The following is a 17,695-nucleotide window of genomic DNA, read 5'->3' as shown; positions in this document are numbered from 1 at the left end:
TAGGGCGCCCCGCGGGTCCCTGGCCCTGCTTCGGAGGGAGCTGGTCTCGGTGTGTTACCGCCTGAGTCGGTCGAAGCAACTCTCAGGCTGGATGTGGGGCTTTAGAAAGCAGCGCTGGGCGCACACGCCAGTCATTTCACAAAGGGGAGCGTGCCTGAAGTCTACAGGCATCCATGTACCCAACAGACTTATGCATATGGGGTATGGTGTGCAGTTCTGGTGTCCTCAACATAAGGAGGACATGGAACTGTTGGAACAAGTCCAGAGGAGGCCACGAGGATGCTCAGGGGCTGGAGCAGCTCCTGTGTGGAGACAGGCTGAGAAAGTTGGGGCTGTTCAGCCTGGAGAAGAGAAGCTGTGTGGAGACCTCAGAGCAGCTTCCAGTGTCTGAAGAGGGCTACAAGGATGCTGGGGAGGGACTCTTCATTAGGGACTGTAGGGATAGGACAAGGGGTAACGGGTTCAAACTGAAACAGGGGAAGTTTAGATTGGATATAAGGAGGAAATTCTTTCCTGTGAGGGTGGTGAGGCACTGGAATGGGTTGCCCAGGGAGGTTGTGAATGCTCCATCCCTGGTGGTGTTCAAGGCCAGGTTGGACAGAGCCTTGGGTGAGCTGGTTTAGTGTGAGGTGTCCCTGCCCATGGTTGGAACTGGATGATCTTAAGGTCCTTTCCAACCCTAACGATTCTATGATTCTATATGTACAGCCTTCCCAGGAAATGCTTTAATTAGATTTCCTAGAACTCACTGTAATATTTGCATTTTAATGACACATGCACTTTTCATGCCGAGTGGTGGTCTCCAGGGGTCTCTGTCCTCCATCATCTTTCACTGCTTGATCTCTGTGCTTGTGCCTGTGAAAAGTCTCTTGGGAATTACTTAACAAGTGTGTGTGTGGTTTAGGTTAGCTCTGATTTGTTCCTCATCTCGAAGAACCAGCCCCAGCCCTGTCTGTTTTGCTCATTCCTGTATCTTCACAGGCTGCCCTTGTTTTACTCATGCCCCAGGGCCACACCAGCCCATTTTGCTCTCAACAGAGCAGTCCCAATTTACAGCTCAGCATTTTAGCTTACAGGTACAGCATCGGCTTTACTGCAGTGAGCACCAACCTGAAGCTCTGAAGCTGGGATGGGGCTTGGAGCAGCCTGCTCTAGTAGATGTCCCTGCCTGTGGCAGGGGGTTGGAACTGGATGAGCTTTAAGGTCCCTTCCAACACAAACCAGTCTGGGGTTCTGTGATATGAGTCAATAAAGCTGCCAGGCCGCAGTGATGGAGCAGCACCAACTGCAGCCCCACAAGCCACCCCAACTGGGACATCCACCAGTGCCAGCACAGTGGCTGCTGCCCCCTTCCAGCCACTGCAGCTCATCCCCTCTGTGCAAGCTCCAATGTCCCAATTCCACGTCAGTCACTCTAATCCCCTCCGAGGCAGCCAGGATCAGGGCTACGGGTTGACCATGGGGGCCTGACCCCCTGGGGTTTGGCTCCTCTTCTTGCTCAACAAGCCGGACCCTTTCCCATGTGTTCAGCTCTGCAGTTAGAGCATAGCCACAAGCAAACTCCAGATGAAACACAAACATCCAAAGCTTACAGGAAAGGACATTTGACCTGCTTATTTTGCCAGCTCTGAGAGTGGTGTTTCACCAACACAGGCACTACAATTAGCCCTCGGGAGCCACAGATTCCCGTTTCCTTATTTCACTCACTGCAAGGAGGTTCCTTTATTAAACTCTTAGGTTTTGGCTTGTCCTCTTCCAGCCCTGCGCGGTTCATGGTAGCTCATGAAAGGCTGTGAGGAAAAGGAAAGAAAGGGAAAAGAGTACTAATAACCCCTAATAATAGTAATAATACTAGTAATAATGGCAATAATAGCCATAAAATAATAATCATAAAGAATCACAGCCTGGTTTGGGTCGGAAGGGACCTTAAAGCTCATCCAGTTCCTATCCCCAGCCATGGGCAGGGACACCTTCCAGTAGAGCAGCTTGCTCCAAGCCCTGTAATTAATAGTAATAGTAATGGTAATAGTAGCAAAAGAATAGCAATAGTGATAATAATGCTAATAATTAATCACCAAACCAGCTGTGCTGTTTGGTAGCTCCAAAGCTATCCCGATGGAAGCAGGAGCAGCAGAGCTCATGCGCTCTGACTCCTCTGCTTTCTTTGGCCTCTTTTGCTCCTTCCTCCACGTCTCTCCAGGAAGGGGAATGTCACGGGAATGCTGTTTTCCACTCGGACTGCAGGAGGAGCGATTGCCAGCCTCCGATCTCCCCTTTCACCCCCTGATCTCAACCCAACAGCAGCGTCCTCCCTGGCTCACAGCGTCCTGCAGGTCTGACCGTGGCGAGGAGGGACAAGTGGGCGCAGGGACAGGTCCCCCTGGCCAGAACCAGCCACCGCCTGCACCAAACAACCCCAAAAAGAGCTCGGTTGCTCTTCCCGGCCAGCAAGGGTGTAAATAAGGAATTCCTGGAGGGCCCGGCAATGCCGACCTCGCTCGGCTCCAGTGAAACCTGCTGTGTCCCCAGTTTTTATCGCACGGATTTCACTTCGGGTGGCCTTTTTCCCTTTTGATTTTCCTTTTCATTTCCTTCTCCTTTCCCCCTTCTTCATCCTCTATTCTTTGCTCGTTCTTTCTTGTCTTTTTCTTTTCCTTTTTCTTTCTCTTTTTATTTTTATTTTTTCCTTTTCTCTTTATTTTTCTCTTTTTCTTTTTCCTTTTCTCTTTTATTTTATTTATTTTATTTTATTTTTAATTTGTTCTCTTTATATTTTCATTTTTCTTTCAATTTCCTTCTTTTAATTTTTATTTTCCTTTTTCTTCTTTTTTTTCCCTTTTTTCTTTTTCCTCTTCCCTTTTCTCTTTATTTTTCTCTTTTTCTTTTTCCTTTTCTCTTTATTTTTCTCTTTTTTTCTTTATTTTATTATATTTTATTTTTAATTTGTTCTCTTTTTCTTTCCTCTTTTCATTTTCATTTTTCTTTAAATTTCCTTCTTTTAATCTTTATTTTCCTTTTTCGTCTTTTTCTTTTCCTTTCCCTTCTTTTTTTTTGTCCTCCTCCTTCTTCATCATCTGCTTCAGAACCCAACCAGCAAAAACACGAGGGGGGGGGGGGGGTGTCAAAGCAAGGAGCAGCAGAAGCCAGGACGTAACGGGTGGAAAAGAAAAAAAGCAAACACCCGCCACAGATTTCTGTTGTTTTTGTTATCACAGAACCGGATGAAAATGCGCTTGTCAAGGCTGCCGGACGGGAACTGCGCCTCAGCTGCCAGGCAGGAATGCAGCCTCCCCATGGCAGCGCGCTCTGAGCTCACGGCGCTTGCTGCTGACAAGGGGTTCCCGGGTCTGTGCGGCCACGGGAAGGGACAAAGGAGCGGGGTTCCTCGTGGTTTAAGCCCTCTTCGCTCCCTGCTCCCTGCCCCGGTGACTCACCCCCGCCGCGGCGCAGTTCCCGAGGACTTTTCCCCTTCGGAAAGCTGATGGATGGCTGAGGACATCACCGCCCACCCTGGGCCAGCGCCTGACTCAGCGGGTCCCGGTGCCCCGGGCAGAGCGGTGCCGAAGAGCTGCTCTGACCCCCGCTTATGGGGAACGTGTCATGGACTGGCTCGGCTTGTGCTGCTGCGGTTTGGAAAGGAGGCTCCTGATGCCTGAATGCTGGGGACAGGACACGATTTCATGTAATGCAGTATAGTATTAGGCAATATAATGTCATGTAGTACCATATAATACAATATAGTATCATTAATACCATGGAATAGAATAGAATTAAATAGTCTAGAATGAACAGGGAAGGGAAGAACGTATTCTTACATCATAATTCATGAAATAAAATTAAACTGAATAAAATGAAGGGAAGAAAATTAAATGGGATAGTATTGAATTAAATTAAACAGCATATAACAATATAACCTGAAATCATTACATCAAGATTAAACCAAAATGAATAGCAGACCATTAAACAGGCTTCATGTGCTTTCCCATCTATATGTGTTCAGTGTGTGATCCCACTTGGGGTCATGAAAACTGCACAGGGGTCCCCTCTCTTCGCTGATCTGGGTGATGTGCTTGGGGTCTTGGGGTGTCCACCAGCACGTATGAGCCATGTTTCTGCAGATCCAGGGCGGAATCCCTTGTGGAAAAGGTGAATTTGCCTCCTCTGGATCAGACACGAGGAGACAAACGCCTCAAGGTTAGGAAGTGCTGGACAGTATGTCCAGGAATAAGGCACAATGGGGCACCCAGGTGAGGCTGGGACCTGCAAGGGGCAGCAGGGACCTCAGTCACTGCACTGAGGATGCTTCATTTGCTGCATGCTCATTGGGTCTGAGCTAGGTCCTGCCAGCATGTCTGGTACCTTTGCCTTTGCCTTTGGCTCATGTTCCTATGTTCACTCCTGGACTGCAACCAGGGAAAGCAGCCAGTGCCGTTTCCCACAGGGATTAAAGCCTCCCAAGGCTGGGTGTTGGCAATATCTGGCACATGTGTGACTTCTCCTGCCATCACCTTCGTGTGGCAGCCTGCCTTTGCACCCTCTCCTATCCCTGTACCCCCACCCCAAGCCAGTGTAGCTGACTTAATGGGTGATTTAATCACTGATGTTCATTGATCAGTGAATTCCTGTTCAGCTCCATTTACAGGGCACGGAGAGGCCAGATGGGGTCAGCAGGGAAGATGCTCAACATTTGCCTATTTAGGACCCTTGGACTCTAATCCTTCTCCTGGAGCTGTCTTTGAGCCTTGCACCATCTCCAAGACCTACACTTGCTTGTGGCACCGGAGGCTGGGTTTTCCCATAGGAAAGCTGAAGGATCTTTGCCACAAGCTGGCTCTTGCCCTCGGTCACGCTGTCGCTGTCACTGCTCAGATCTGCTTGGTGAGACTCCAGCTCCATGGATCAGCCTCGAAAGGGCTCAGGAGAACCAAATGCCAAGAAACACTTAAAAGGATAAAAACAAGGAAAGGAGGAAATGAGCAGATGCTCGAAGCATTTGGGGTTGCAGGGGCCGCCTCTTTGTGCATGGCATTTGGTAGGTTGCATTTCAGCCTTAGGCAGTGCCTTTCCTCTACATCCCTCTGGTGGAAGCTCTTTCCTTCCATCAGCTTTCCCAGAAACAGGGAAAAATGATAAATGGGGGGTGAATGAGTACCTCCTGCTTCCATCATCCCACCCTTGGCAGCTCCCTGTGCTTGCCAGGGACCCCCCCGGTACATTTGGCATGGCCTCATCCCTCTGGGAGCTTCCTGGGGCAGGCAGGACGACGTTGGGAACGCTCTTTGTACTTCGATGCATGGAGGCACCAAACACCCATCATGAGATGTGGTGTCCTGCAGGGTTTTCCTGCTTTGCAACCCTACTGAAGGCCAGTGGCAATGACGGACGGGGCACCCCATGGACGCTGTCCCAGACGCGGGTGATACATGTGGGGGGTTTATGAGTCATTGAGGTTTCCCCTTGTCTTTGTGACCTTTTCACTTTCAGGACGGCCTTCCCCTGTGGTGCACATCACGGAGGCAGCTTTGGATGCACCGAGTGATGTCTGTGGCCACATGCTGCCCGGAGCCAGAAATGCAGATCCCTCATACAGAGCTACAGCAAAATCCGGGGTTGCTTCTGGGTTTAGAGCCTTGATTGTGGGCTTAGGACCTTGCTTGTGGGCTTAGGACCTTGCTTGAGTCCTTAGGACCTTGCTTGAGTCCTTAGGACCTCACTCATGGGTTTAGGACCTTGCTCATGGGTTTAGGACATTGCTCGCGGAATTAGAACCTCGCTCATGTATTTAGGACCTCAGCCATGGGTTTAGGACCTTTCTTGTGGTCTTAGGACCTTGCTTGGGGATTTAGGACCTTGTTCATGGGCTTAGGACCTTGCTTGTAGATTCGGGACATTGCCTGTGGGCTTAGGACCTTGCTTGGGGGTTAGGACCTTGAACATGAGCTGAGGACCTTGCTTGGGGGTTAGGACCTTGAACATGAGCTGAGGACCTTGCTTGGGGATTTAGCAGCTCACTTGTGGGCTTAGGACCTTGCTCATGGGCTTAGGATCCAACTGAGATCACCCAGTGCCCCCACCCCATGGCCCTGGGGGCCATGATGTGACTGGCCCTCCCTCGGGAGAGCAGCTTCTATGAAAGGCTGAGACCCCACTCACCCACCTCACTACACAGATGAGCACCAACTGGGGTCTGGCAGCACCAGCCCTGTAGAAAACACAAGGCCCACGTGTACCAAACCAAGAGGGGTTGATCTCCTATTAAACACCACAGAGAACACTGTGTTCCGGGCAGGGTTTATTGGTGTCTCATCAGGAAAGCAACATCCAAGAGCCATCAAGGCATCGGCAAACCTTGCTCTTAGCACAAGCCACTGTCTTAATCTTGCACTGTAAAAACACAACGTCACCATGAAGCACTGGCCATGTACAGAGAACCAGCCCTGCCCTGCCCTGGTGGTGATGGGACAGCTGTAGCTCTGGCTCTGCCCTTGCTTCAATGGAAGGATGAGGAGCAGAGGTAGCTGTGCCGGTCCCACGGGATGAAGGTCCGGTCTCCTCCGGCTGTGAGGCAGGGTACCAACCCATCCATCCCACGGCCCTGGGTAACTCCAGTGAGGAACGGCTCAAAACATTCCCGCTGGGTTTGTGGCAGGAAGAAAAGGAGACATGACATTATCCAGGTGTGACTGCACCAGGATGAAGGATGCTACATCAGGAAATCTTCCACCAGGGAGACCCCAAGCTAAACCAAGCCACAAATCAGGCTTCCCTAATCTGGACCTGCTCCCATCCTCCATTGTGTAAAGTATACACCCTTGGAATACACACAGGTTGTAACAGGAATTGGGATTATAGGCTTTAATGAGGAATTCCTGGAATAAATAACAACGTTTAGCTCGGGGCCCACAACTGTGCTTCCTTTTCCCTTTTCCATAGTGGAATACAACAACTGATTGATACCTTAACTAAAAAATAAGGCAGACACACTCCTGAGATTCCAAACATCTGGAAAATTCCATAAAGCAAACATGGCTGTGCCTGCCTTTTCCCACAGGGACCTGGAGCTGGCACAGCCCGGCAGCACAGGCAGCATTTTATGGATGTAGGTTGTCCCACTGATTTCAGCAGGATTATTCCCTGGTCTCATTCATTCATGTATTCCAGAGGCTTCGCGGGCTTATCGGAACACAGGCAGGGATTTGCCGTGGGGCATCCAAGGACGCCACTGCTGCGTTCACTGCTTCTCCCAGCCGCTGTGTGCAGAAAAGGAAGCACATTAGGGCAGAGCATCAAACCCCCTCCATCAGCCTCCTTTTCCTGCCTTGTTTGGGTCATTCCACAATGGAGACACGAAGACGGAAAAAACCCAGCAGGAAAGGGTTTTTTTTCCCGTGGAAGAACAGGATGCAGGTCCCTGCCTGCCGCAGACTCCTTTGTGCTCAGTTCCCATCTCGGCAGCAATTAAGCCTCGAGGAGACAATAAACCCAGCAGAAACTTCAGGAAACTCCGGTCCCCGTCCCCCCCCAGGACATCCCTGTTCTTCCCTAGCACCCTTTTGCTGTGTGGAGTGCGGGCACACAATGAAGCTCGATGGGAAGCAGGAACGGCCTCTGCGCCCTTTGGGGGTTTGGGGAAGGGTCCATGCTGGAGCAGCTCGATGAAGCTTCCTTGTCTGGGATCACTGAGTATGAAGAGCTCTCTGAAGTGAGGTACCAAGGCAAGGCTGTGGAACAACTTCACCCCGACAACACTTGTGCTCTGAAGCCAGGTTAGACGCTTTCTATACACAACAGCACATACACAACATCCAGTGTATCCTTTAGAGGGAGAGGGATGGAAAACACGCTCAGCCTGGACCCCAAGATGTCAGGAAAGGCTTCTACCCCAAAAGCATGATCCAAGAGGAAAAGCCCCCTCACATCCGGCTGTATGTGAAGGAGAGCGTTGTCTTCTCTATTTTCCAAGTGTTTTTACACTGAACGTGCAGGAAACAGGTCCATGGTGCTCCTAAACCTCGTTTTCCCCACCTATAGAGACCTATAGAGTCTCTCCTTGTCTACAGCTTTCCCTGGGCTGTGCACTTCCCGAGCTTAGGGGCTGGATCCAGGTAAAGGGGCTCCATCCCTTGGGAAGCACCGCTGTCCCGCTGCTCCAAACCCAGCGCAATGCCACTGGGAGCAGCAGGGGCGGATGGCTGACACCCACCAGCCCTGCTCCCTGTGAGAAGCTGGCTGCTGCTGTGGTTTTAAACAGGTTTATTTCCATCACCTCTCGTGATCTTTAACAACAAAGCACGACAAACACCCTCTGCTTGTGGCTGCAGCCACCGGTGCTTGTCCTGGGGAAACACAGGAGGATTTCAGAGCCGTCCCATGGAGAACAAAGCAAACCCATGGATGAATGCAGGCTGTCCATGGCCAGGCGGGCAAGGGGGGACACTGGCAGTGCTTTTGGGATGGCAAAGGACTGGGGGGGGGGGGTGCAAGGACAGGGCAGGGACTCCGCTGCTTTCTCATGTCAGCATTTCAAACGCAGGGAGGGGAGACCAAATGACAAGCGAAGTGAACTGGTTTCCTTTAGGAAGTGAAATCAGTCCTTTTAACTTGCTGGGTTTAAGCACAGTGAGGTTCTGCAGCGCTGAATCCAACCCCATTCTCTTTCACCTCACAGCACTGTCCCTGTGATCCCCTCTCTCGGAGGAGCAGTGGCTGGTTTCTAAACCACATTACAGGACACATTCCAGCTGCCTTCCCACCAGCACTGCCTTTGAGGGGGGGAGATCAGCTCCTGGTTCACAAGGAGCCCCAGGACAGGCTCTTGGACACGTAACCCCACGTTGAACAGACAGCACCACCCCCCGCCCCCCCCCCCCATCCCTGTTTCTTCCCTTTCCCATTTGCAAACCAGCTCTGTCCCATGGAGGCTTTTCCTCCCCCTTTGCTGCCCCGGGCACCGTTACCTGCGCTCACCGCCTGCCCCATGGCTCTCCGGCTGCTCGGGCACCCAGCAGTAGTTGTCAGCCGCACTCTTAGCCGGCCGCTTCTCCTTCCTGGCCTCCCTCCTCCTGCAAGCCACCAGGACCAGGGCGAAGGCCAGCAGCAGCAGGATGGCCACCAGGCTGCCCAGGATGTAGTAGAGGAGCAGCCTGGGGCCATCGGCGCTGTGCTCGGCGCCGGGAGCTGACCCTACTGCTGTGGGGGACGGTGTTGCTGCCCCAACAGGGATGCTCGTGGTGTGGGGGATGCTCGTGGTCCATGGGGTGCCCGAGGTCTCAGTGATGCCCGTGGTCCGTGAGATGCCCGTGGTCCTCGGGGTGCTGCTGGAGACCCCCACGGGCTCCTCTGCGTTGGTGGGTGCAGGGCGGCAGCCGTGTCCATCCTCCTCCAGGAGGAAGCCGGGGGGACAGAGGCACTCGTAGCTGCCGGGCAGGTTGTGGCAGAGCCCGGGGCAGGGACCCTGCAGGCACTCATCCACATCCACGCAGGCATCGCTGCTCCCGGGCTGGCGCTTGTAGCCGGGCTGGCAGGCGCACTGGAAGGAGCCGGGGACGTTGATGCAGAGCTGGGGGCAGACGCCCGGCCGGGCACACTCATCCTCGTCGCTGCAGAGGGGGCTACCCGGCGCCTCCGGCTGGTAGCCGGGCCGGCAGAGGCAGACAAAGCTGCCGGCCGTGTTGTAGCAGTCGTGCTGGCAGGGCCCGGCCTGGCACTCGTCTGCATCCAAGCAGCTCCGTCCGTCGGGCGCCAGGGTGTACCCCTCTTCGCAGCCGCACTCGAAGCCGCCGGGACGGGCGCGGCAGGTGCCCTGGCAGGGGCTGGGGTTGCAGACGTCCTCGGGCACACAGGACACCATGTCCGGCGCCAGGACGTGCCCGGGGAGGCACGCACAGCGCGGGGGCTGCCCCGGCTCCTCCAGGCAGCGCTGCTGGCAGCCGCCGTTGCTGTGCGCGCAGGCGGTGGGGCAGAGCGGGCCGGGAGGGTGCCAGGCGAAGCCGCCCCCCTCCACCGTCCCCCTGCAGACGGCGAAGGCGGCGCGGGGGCTGCCGTCGCACCGCGCCTCGGCCAGGGTGCCGAAGGGGGCGGCGGGCAGGCGGGCGCTGCGCACGCCGAACGGGGTGCTGTAGGTGACGCGGTGCAGCGCGGCCAGCGGCAGCGGCCCGCACATGCCCTGGAAGCTGAACTTGCAGAGGAAGGCGGGCAGCGGGGCCCGGCAGGGGCCGTCGGCCCAGCCCGCGGGCCGCAGGCTCACGCAGCGGGAGCTCAGGCAGGTCACGGCGGGCTCCGACAGCCACGAGGAGAAGTTGCCCCGCTCGCCGCCGGCCGCCCACGCGAAGCCCCGCAGCGGCTCCTGCGGCTGCACGCAGCGGCCCCGCAGCAGCGAGAGCCCGATCCAGGCCGGCCCCGTCCAGCCCGCGGCCGCCAGCAGGTCCCGCAGCCGCGCGGCCTCGCCGGCGCTGCGCACCGGGGCCAGGTTGCCCCCGTTGAGCCGGCAGCGCTCCTGGGCGCTGCCCCAGTCCAGCGTGGCGCGGTGCAGGGTGTAGCAGGCGGTGCCGGCGCACAGCACCGCCGCTTCCTCCTCGCCGGGCACCGGCAGCGCCAGCAGCAGCAGCGGCAGCGGCAGCAGGAGCAGCCGGGGGGCATCCATCCCGCTGCACGGACCGGGGTGGGGGGGGGGGACTCGACAGCCGCCGGCTCACATCCCCTCGTCCTGCCGCGCTCGCCCGACGTGCATCCCGTGTTTCCGGGTCTCCTATTTATCACCGGAGGCTATGGTTTCCTGTAGCGCCGTGCGGCTCGCTGCTTGTTGGTGGCGGTCGCCTCGCTGTCTTCCTCTTTCCCCCCGCGCTCCCATCCTCGGGCTTGGCCTGTTGAAGGGGCTGGCAAGGCTATCCCGAAGTTAAAACCAGCCGTGTGCCTTTTTGGTTTGGGTTTCGAGGGCTCACGCAGCAGATGGTTTTTCTAACCCTTAATAGGGCCTGATAGTTTTCAAGCATGTATTGCTAAAAGGGGATAAAAACATATCAAGCCCAAACAAACAAAGAGCCGTGGGATCCCTTGCTGTCGGCCTCCAACAGAAACCGAATGTTTGGCTCCTTTTCCAGTGCATTTTTCCCCCTTCTCCGTGCGCTTTAAATAGATGGACAAGCCCTGAAATAGGAGTTAGGTCGTGGGAAGGTCCAGGCTGCCAGGACAGAGCCGAGCTCCCGATGCTGTCCGGAGCAAACCCTCTGTGCTGGGGTTAGCGCTGCCCCAGCATCACCGGCCGAGGGCTGGTGCTGTGATGCTCTATGGTAATAACTCTCTGATCACTTGACCCCGAGCCAGTGTTGGTGCAGAGCATCAGCTGTGTCTGGTGGGTGTTGGTGGCTCTGCAGAGAAAGGGCAGCAGTGCTGTGATGTTTAAACAAATATTCATGTGGCTAAAGCCCCTGACAGGGCTTGAAATGGCTTCTTGCATCAGTGCTTTGGGACCCAAACCCATTCTGGAAATGGGACTAGGAATTGGAATGCTGAATCAGGAATCAGAACCTGGCAGTGCAGGGCAGGGGGTGCCAAGCAAGCCAAAAGCTGAGTTTAAGAGAAGCAAATCCCAGTTCCCTTCCGGATGGTCCGCCCGCCCTCCTGCATGCCCAGTTCCTTCTCCTGGAGCCTCCCTCTTGCAGCAACAAATTCAGGCGTGAAGCCCTTGACCTGTGAGTCTGTCTTACCTGGTGCTGCTGAGCAGGCATCCTTCATCACCAGCGATTCAGTGTTCACTCCAGTAACCTGCCTATTTGCTGATTTAACTGAGGGGGGTTTGCGTGATGGTTGTGAGCCACAGCACCCCAACCAAGCAACCGAAACAAGGAGTGCCCTTGTTCCCTTCCCTCCTTTACACCCTGAACATAAACGTTTCCCAAAATCCCAATACTAAAGACTACGGATTTCTGTTCTTCCCCACATCCCCACAAGTGCCTTGGTTCCTGGGATGTCCCTGCCCATGGCAGGGGGGTCGGAACTGGATGATCTTAAGGTCCTTTCCATCCCAAACCATTTCATGATTCTATGTCCTCTGGCCAGCAGCAGGGACTGCTCCTGGGGTTTGGGTCTTGGCACATCTGGAGGTTGCAAAGAGCTTGGATGCAAAGGAGGAGGGGACAGGAGCTGGATTCCCTTCACCAAGCTCCCCTGCACCCCAAGCTACTGGATGTCAGCAGCCTCACTGACAAACAGAGGGAAGCATCACTTGGGTGACACGGTGCAGGGATCAATACCAGCACTCCAGAACCGGAGTGTTTTGTGCCAGCAGCCACACTGGAATACAGCCTTGGGAGGGAAAAAAACCCTTTTTCGTGCCATTTTGAGCTGGTTTTATTCCAGATTTCCCCCTGAAAGGAACGGGGGGTGGGGGGGTGGGAATTTTCCTTGGACTTGCCCAGAGCAGGAGAGCTCAACACAAAAGCATTTCCTTTCTGCTCGGGCAGTACGTGGCTGTGCTCTTACAAAAACACTGCCAGTGTTTTCTCTTCCCAGCCCCAGACGAGCTGAGGGCTCACCAAGCAGTGATTTCAGGGACCCAAATGAGCATTTTCCATCCCAAACCATTCTAGGATTCGATGGATTCTCTTTTACCCAGCCAAATTCCATGGACAAAAAGCGGTCATTTCCAACTACAGCTCCTCCGGATGCTTCCAAGCTGGGGCTATGGACAAAGCTCATCCCAGGGGTTGTATCGGAGGTCATTCCAGCTGGGTACCTGGTGATGTCCTTCACTGGGATGCGTGTGAGGGCAAACCAGCTGAAAGGGCTCCTGTCCCTGGGAAGAGCGCTCTTTGAAGACCACGGTGTCAGATCCTTGCCTTTGATTTGCAAGGATATAACTGACAGCTTCTCCCAGTGCCTTTAGTCTTGGCTTGGGGTTTCCTTTTCCCCCAGTCAATGTCTGGGTGTTCCTACCAGAGCTGTTCACTGCTGGCTGCAATTTCACGGGCAGAAATCCTTCCCTTTGGTGGGATCTTCATCTCTGAAGCTGATGCTAATATTTATAGCTCTGGTTTTGCAAGAGAGTGACTTAAAAACACACCAATACCCTATTGTTTCCCTTAAATACACCAGGCTTTTTCGGTTCCCATTTGAAAACCAATCATGTCCTGGTTACGAAGTTAAAAGGGGGGGGGGGGGGAGTGTGTGTTTCTCAATCCCCAGGGCTGAATTCATCTATAAACACCCTGTTTTGGATAATAATCGAAACCAAGTTATCTTCTGGCCAGCAGAAACCCTGCTGAATGGAAAACTGCACTTAAATATAAGTATATATAACTAAATTAAAGGCATTAAGCTGTCAGCTTGCTGAAGGCACTGCTTAAACCGTGCTTCTCCAAGGCCAAGGAAGGAAACGTGCACCCTCTGCTTGACATCACGCTGTTTGTGCAAAGCCCCAAGGCTGGGACAAGGGACAATGGGGCCGGGGGGGGACACCTGCGCCAGCAGCAGGCAGAGAAGAATAGAAGGAACTGGGCTTCCTCTGGGGACATCCTCAAGGACATCGCGTCGGGCCGGTGCCGTGCATGGAACCAGCGCTCCTGGGGCGAGCAGTGGGGCCCGGAGCAGTGGGCAGGGTCCTGGGATGGGGAACGGGGTTTGTGCGTGAGTCATGGATCCAACAGGAGGGACGTGGAGCTGTTGGAGCGAGGCCAGGGGAGGCCATGGAGCTGCTGCGAGGGCTGGAGCAGCTCTGCTCTGGAGCCAGGCTGAGAGAGCTGGGCTGGGGCAGCCTGGAGAAGAGAAGGCTCCTGAAGGGGAGACCTGAGAGCAGCTCCAGTGCCTGAAGGGGCTGCAGGAAAGCTGGAGAGGGGCTTGGGACAAGGGATGGAGGGACAGGCCAAGGGGAATGGCTTGAACCTGCCAGAGGGGAGACTGAGCTGAGCTCTTAGGCAGAAGCTCTTCCCTGTGAGGGTGCTGAGGCGCTGGCACAGGGTGCCCAGAGAAGCTGTGGCTGCCCCAGTACTTGTCTTTGCAGAAAATACATACATTATTTATTTATATATATAACACAACATCACACACAAACATGTGCATCCTGCATATGCAGATTTTAAACCTTATTCTGTGTAATTCTATCAACAGATATATTAGAATTCCCTTTAGGCTACAGTAGAATCACAGAACCCCAGCCTGGTTTGGGTTGAAGGGACCTTAAAGCTCACCCAGCCCCAACCCCTGCCACGGGCAGGGACCCCTTCCACTAGAGCAGCTTGCTCCAAGCCCCTGTGTCCAACCTGGCCTTGAACACTGCCAGCGATGGGGCATCCTAGGAGTATGTTCTCCTAATTCTGCCCAAGGAATACCATGCTCTGCAGATCCTCCCAGGAGTTTTGCAGGAGCCTTTATGCAGAGAAAGGAAAACAAAACACCCCCTGTGAATCCATGCGACAAAACCACCTTTCTGAGAAGAGTTTCACGTCTTTTAGGGGTAATTATTTTTGTTAAGACCTTCTTTTGGTGCTGTTCATTCCTCCAAGTGGCTTTAACAAACCAGGGCCTCACTGGAGGGGCAGGAGGTGTTTCCACCTCGCTCTGTGTTGCTAAAACAGCTCATGAGGCACAATCGCGGCTTCTGGCCCCTTTGGGACAGCAGAGACACAGCAAAGAGGCGCTGCTGATGGGAGGAGGAAGAGCATGAGCAGGCAGATGGCAGCAGGCAAGGATGTGACCATCACCAGGGGTCTTCTGGTGTATTCCGGAGCACATGGACCACAGAGCCCTGGAGATGTGGTTGCACTGAAGAGCATCATCTTCGGGCAGCAGGTCGTAGAATCCTGGAACAGTCAGGGCTGGAAAGGACCTTAAAATCATCCAGTTCCAACCCCCCTGCCATGGGCAGGGACACCTCACACTAAACCAGGGCACCCAAGGCTCTGTCCAACCTGGCCTTGAACACCGCCAGGGATGGAGCATTCACAACCTCCCTGGGCAACCCATTCCAGTGCCTCAGCACCCTCACAGGAAAGAATTTCCTCCTTAGATCCAATCTAAACTTCCATTACTGCAGCAGCCTGTGCGAATCCCAGCTTACCAGGATCTGGATGCTTTTGAACAGCAAGGGGTTGTTACAATAAGACGCTATCAGCAGCACACATGAAAGGCAGCCCCATAAGGAGAGCACTTCCCTCTCCTGAGAGCCTTAGCGGCTTCTCCCACCTGCCAGAGAAGGAAAGGAGCTTTTATCCCAAGGCTGGGGCCGGATTGTGCTGCTCTGTTTATTTGTCCTGCCTCTCCCTCTGTGCTGTGGGGGATCTGCCCCTGCGAGGCGCAGCAATGGGGTGGGGGGATGCTCAGATCGCTGTGATTTATTTATAGGCTCTGCTGGGTTTGGAGCATGGCTGGAAGGTTGGAAGGGGCTTGGAGCAAGCTGTTCTAGTGGAAGGTGTCCCTGCCTGTGGCAGGGGTCAGAACTGGATGAGCTTTAAGCTCCCTTCCAACCCAAACCATTCCAGGATTCTAGTCTATCTAAAGAAGGAACAAAGATGTCAGGGATGTGGTTCCAGTACTGGAACCTGGGCCTGTATCACTCCCTGGAAGGAATGGACTTCATTAGGGCAGATCGATGTAATTAATCTCTTTGGGTGGACACCTTCTGACTCTCCCTCTGAAGGTTCCTGCTTGTGTATTTAGCACGAAGGGGGGGATTAAGAGAAAGGCATGAAAGCCCCGTGGCTTGGCCGGGCTCCTCCATCTCTCAGCTGGAGATAACAGCGGAGCTGCGTTATCTCCATCTCCCCAGGCTCCGTGCTCCACAGATAAAGACTGGCTTTTAATTCCCACTTAGTGAATGGAATGATCAGAGCCCACAGTCTCTGTCTTGGCCTTCCCCTCGCCCCAACGCATCCCTGTTTGCTTTCTACAGCATGACTCTCCCAAAGGACCGAGAGTGAGGGCTGTTATCGAGCATCCTCCTCCTCCTCTCACCCGCAGCATCATTAGCTTACAACCACATGTTTGGGATGGCTCCTGCTTTAACAAGCTGAGGGAAGCAGGGATGTGAAGCACGTGGGATGGGGGCCAGCAAGGAGAGTGCAGCAGCACGAACACAGCACTTCAAACCCCTACATAGAGAAGTCTCGGGGGCTGCTGCTTCCTTTTAGTGGTTAAGTAAAGCTCGTGTTGCTGCTCACCCATTGCACTCTGCCCCTTTGGCTGAACTCACTGTCCTCAAGCCAAAAGAGCCTGTTTTCCACCCGGCGTGGCTGGGAGAGACCTCACTGCATCTGCTCCCATAGATAACATCATTCCTTAAGCTGTGATAAACTCTGCAGGGCTTGAATGTGCAGAGTTCAACTGAGGAGCTGACCCAGCTGCTCCTGGCTTGCTAATGGCTGAGATCATGGAATGGTTTGGGTTGGAAGGGACCTTAAAGCTCCTCCAGCTCCAACCCCTGCCACGGGCAGGGACCCCTTCCACTGGAGCAGCTTGCTCCAAGCCCCTGTGTCCAACCTGGCCTTGAGCACTGCCAGGGATGGGGCAGCCACAGCTTCTCTGGGCACCCTGTGCCAGGGTCTCACAACGAGCAGCAGAGCCCTGGGGCTGTGGCCAAGAGCTCCTCGGGTTTCCTTGCACCTGGGTGGAGCCTCTTCCCCAGGTGATGGGGATCAGGCAGCTCCCACCCTGCTCCTCAGGGCTTGATGAGCATCAGGCTCCTCCAACTACAGCTATTTCACCGGGCTGCTCCCCCAGCACTGCCCCTCGGAGAGCCTGGGCCGTGAGGATCTTCTCCGTGTTGGGTACTGAGCATTGCTCCAAGCCCAGCGTACACTGGACCTATGGACTCCAGAAGAGCGCCTGCGCTCTCTGCTGCAGCAGGTAGGGGAAGAAATGGGTGAGCTATTGCAAAATGCTTTTCAGAGGTGGTTTTGTCTCAGCCTGGTGGTGCTGAGGCCGATGGTTGGGAGTTTTAAGGTGTTTTGGTGGAGGTTACTCCAGGACTGGGTACCCAGAGAGGTGGTGGATGCACTACCCTTGCGGACGTTCAAGGCCAGGCTGGATGTGGCTCTGGTTAACCTGCTTTAGCTGAACACGTCCCTGCTCATTGCAGGGGGTTTGCAGTAGATGAGCTTGGAAGGTCCCTTCCAACCCAAACTATTCCATGGCTCTATGGTGCATCCTGGATGCTGCACCCAGGCTGCTGCTCTGGCATTGGAGGTGTTGGGGAGCTGGGCTCTTTGTCATGTTCAGACCTTACAGCAATGGGTAAGGCTGAGGCTGGCACACAGCGACCCACCAAGGGCTGCAGTGGGTTTGTGTTGGTCGAGCACAAACCCAGAGCCACCTTCCCTAGCAAAGAGCATCGGGCTCTGCTGAGGAGAAGCAATCCAGCCATTCCCTTGGTTGGCTCATGTGCAGGGATGGAGATGGGGAGCGAGTTGCCTGTTGCTGGTTAAACGCTGGCTGTCGGTATATGGGGTTGTCCTCTTGGAGAACTGTGTGGGAAAGCACAGGGGAAAGAGGGCCCCAGCCTTGTGTTTTTAGGAGCTCCAAGCTGTAGAGCAGCATCAATGTCACGTTTGCATGGGTATTCACGCAGCGTGTTGGCACAATGCGGGTCAGCGTGTTTATGCAACGTTGGCCTTTACCTAACAGCAAAAAGATGGGGCAGTTCCCTCTTCCCATTGCTGCGGTCTGCAGGGCACGGCAAGGAAGAGCACAGGACGTGGGTGGTGAT

At 54.4% G+C, this 17,695-nt stretch overlaps 1 protein-coding gene across 1 annotated transcript; it reads right to left on the bottom strand.

Moving 5' to 3' along the window:
- Positions 1-8,869: 8,869 nt before the first annotated feature.
- On the bottom strand, positions 8,870-10,784 carry CD93 (CD93 molecule). Its single transcript, XM_057433147.1, has one exon. It carries the CDS (start codon positions 10,640-10,642, stop codon positions 8,954-8,956), a length of 1,689 nt encoding a protein of 562 aa, XP_057289130.1. The 5' UTR covers positions 10,643-10,784; the 3' UTR covers positions 8,870-8,953.
- Positions 10,785-17,695: the final 6,911 nt, after the last annotated feature.

Source organism: Pezoporus wallicus, unplaced genomic scaffold (genome assembly GCF_028554395.1).
Source record: "Pezoporus wallicus isolate ANWC-B61680 ecotype Strahan unplaced genomic scaffold, APGP_CSIRO_Pwel_v1 contig_5416, whole genome shotgun sequence".
NCBI classification, from domain to species: domain Eukaryota; kingdom Metazoa; phylum Chordata; class Aves; order Psittaciformes; family Psittacidae; genus Pezoporus; species Pezoporus wallicus.
Note: the sequence above shows the minus strand (reverse complement) of the source record. Positions and strands in the feature narration are given on the sequence as shown.

Excerpts from the sequence above, each read along its gene's own strand:
- CD93 (XM_057433147.1), bottom strand. The coding sequence starts at position 10,642 with ATGGATGCCCCCCGGCTGCTCCTGCTGCCGCTGCCGCTGCTGCTGCTG.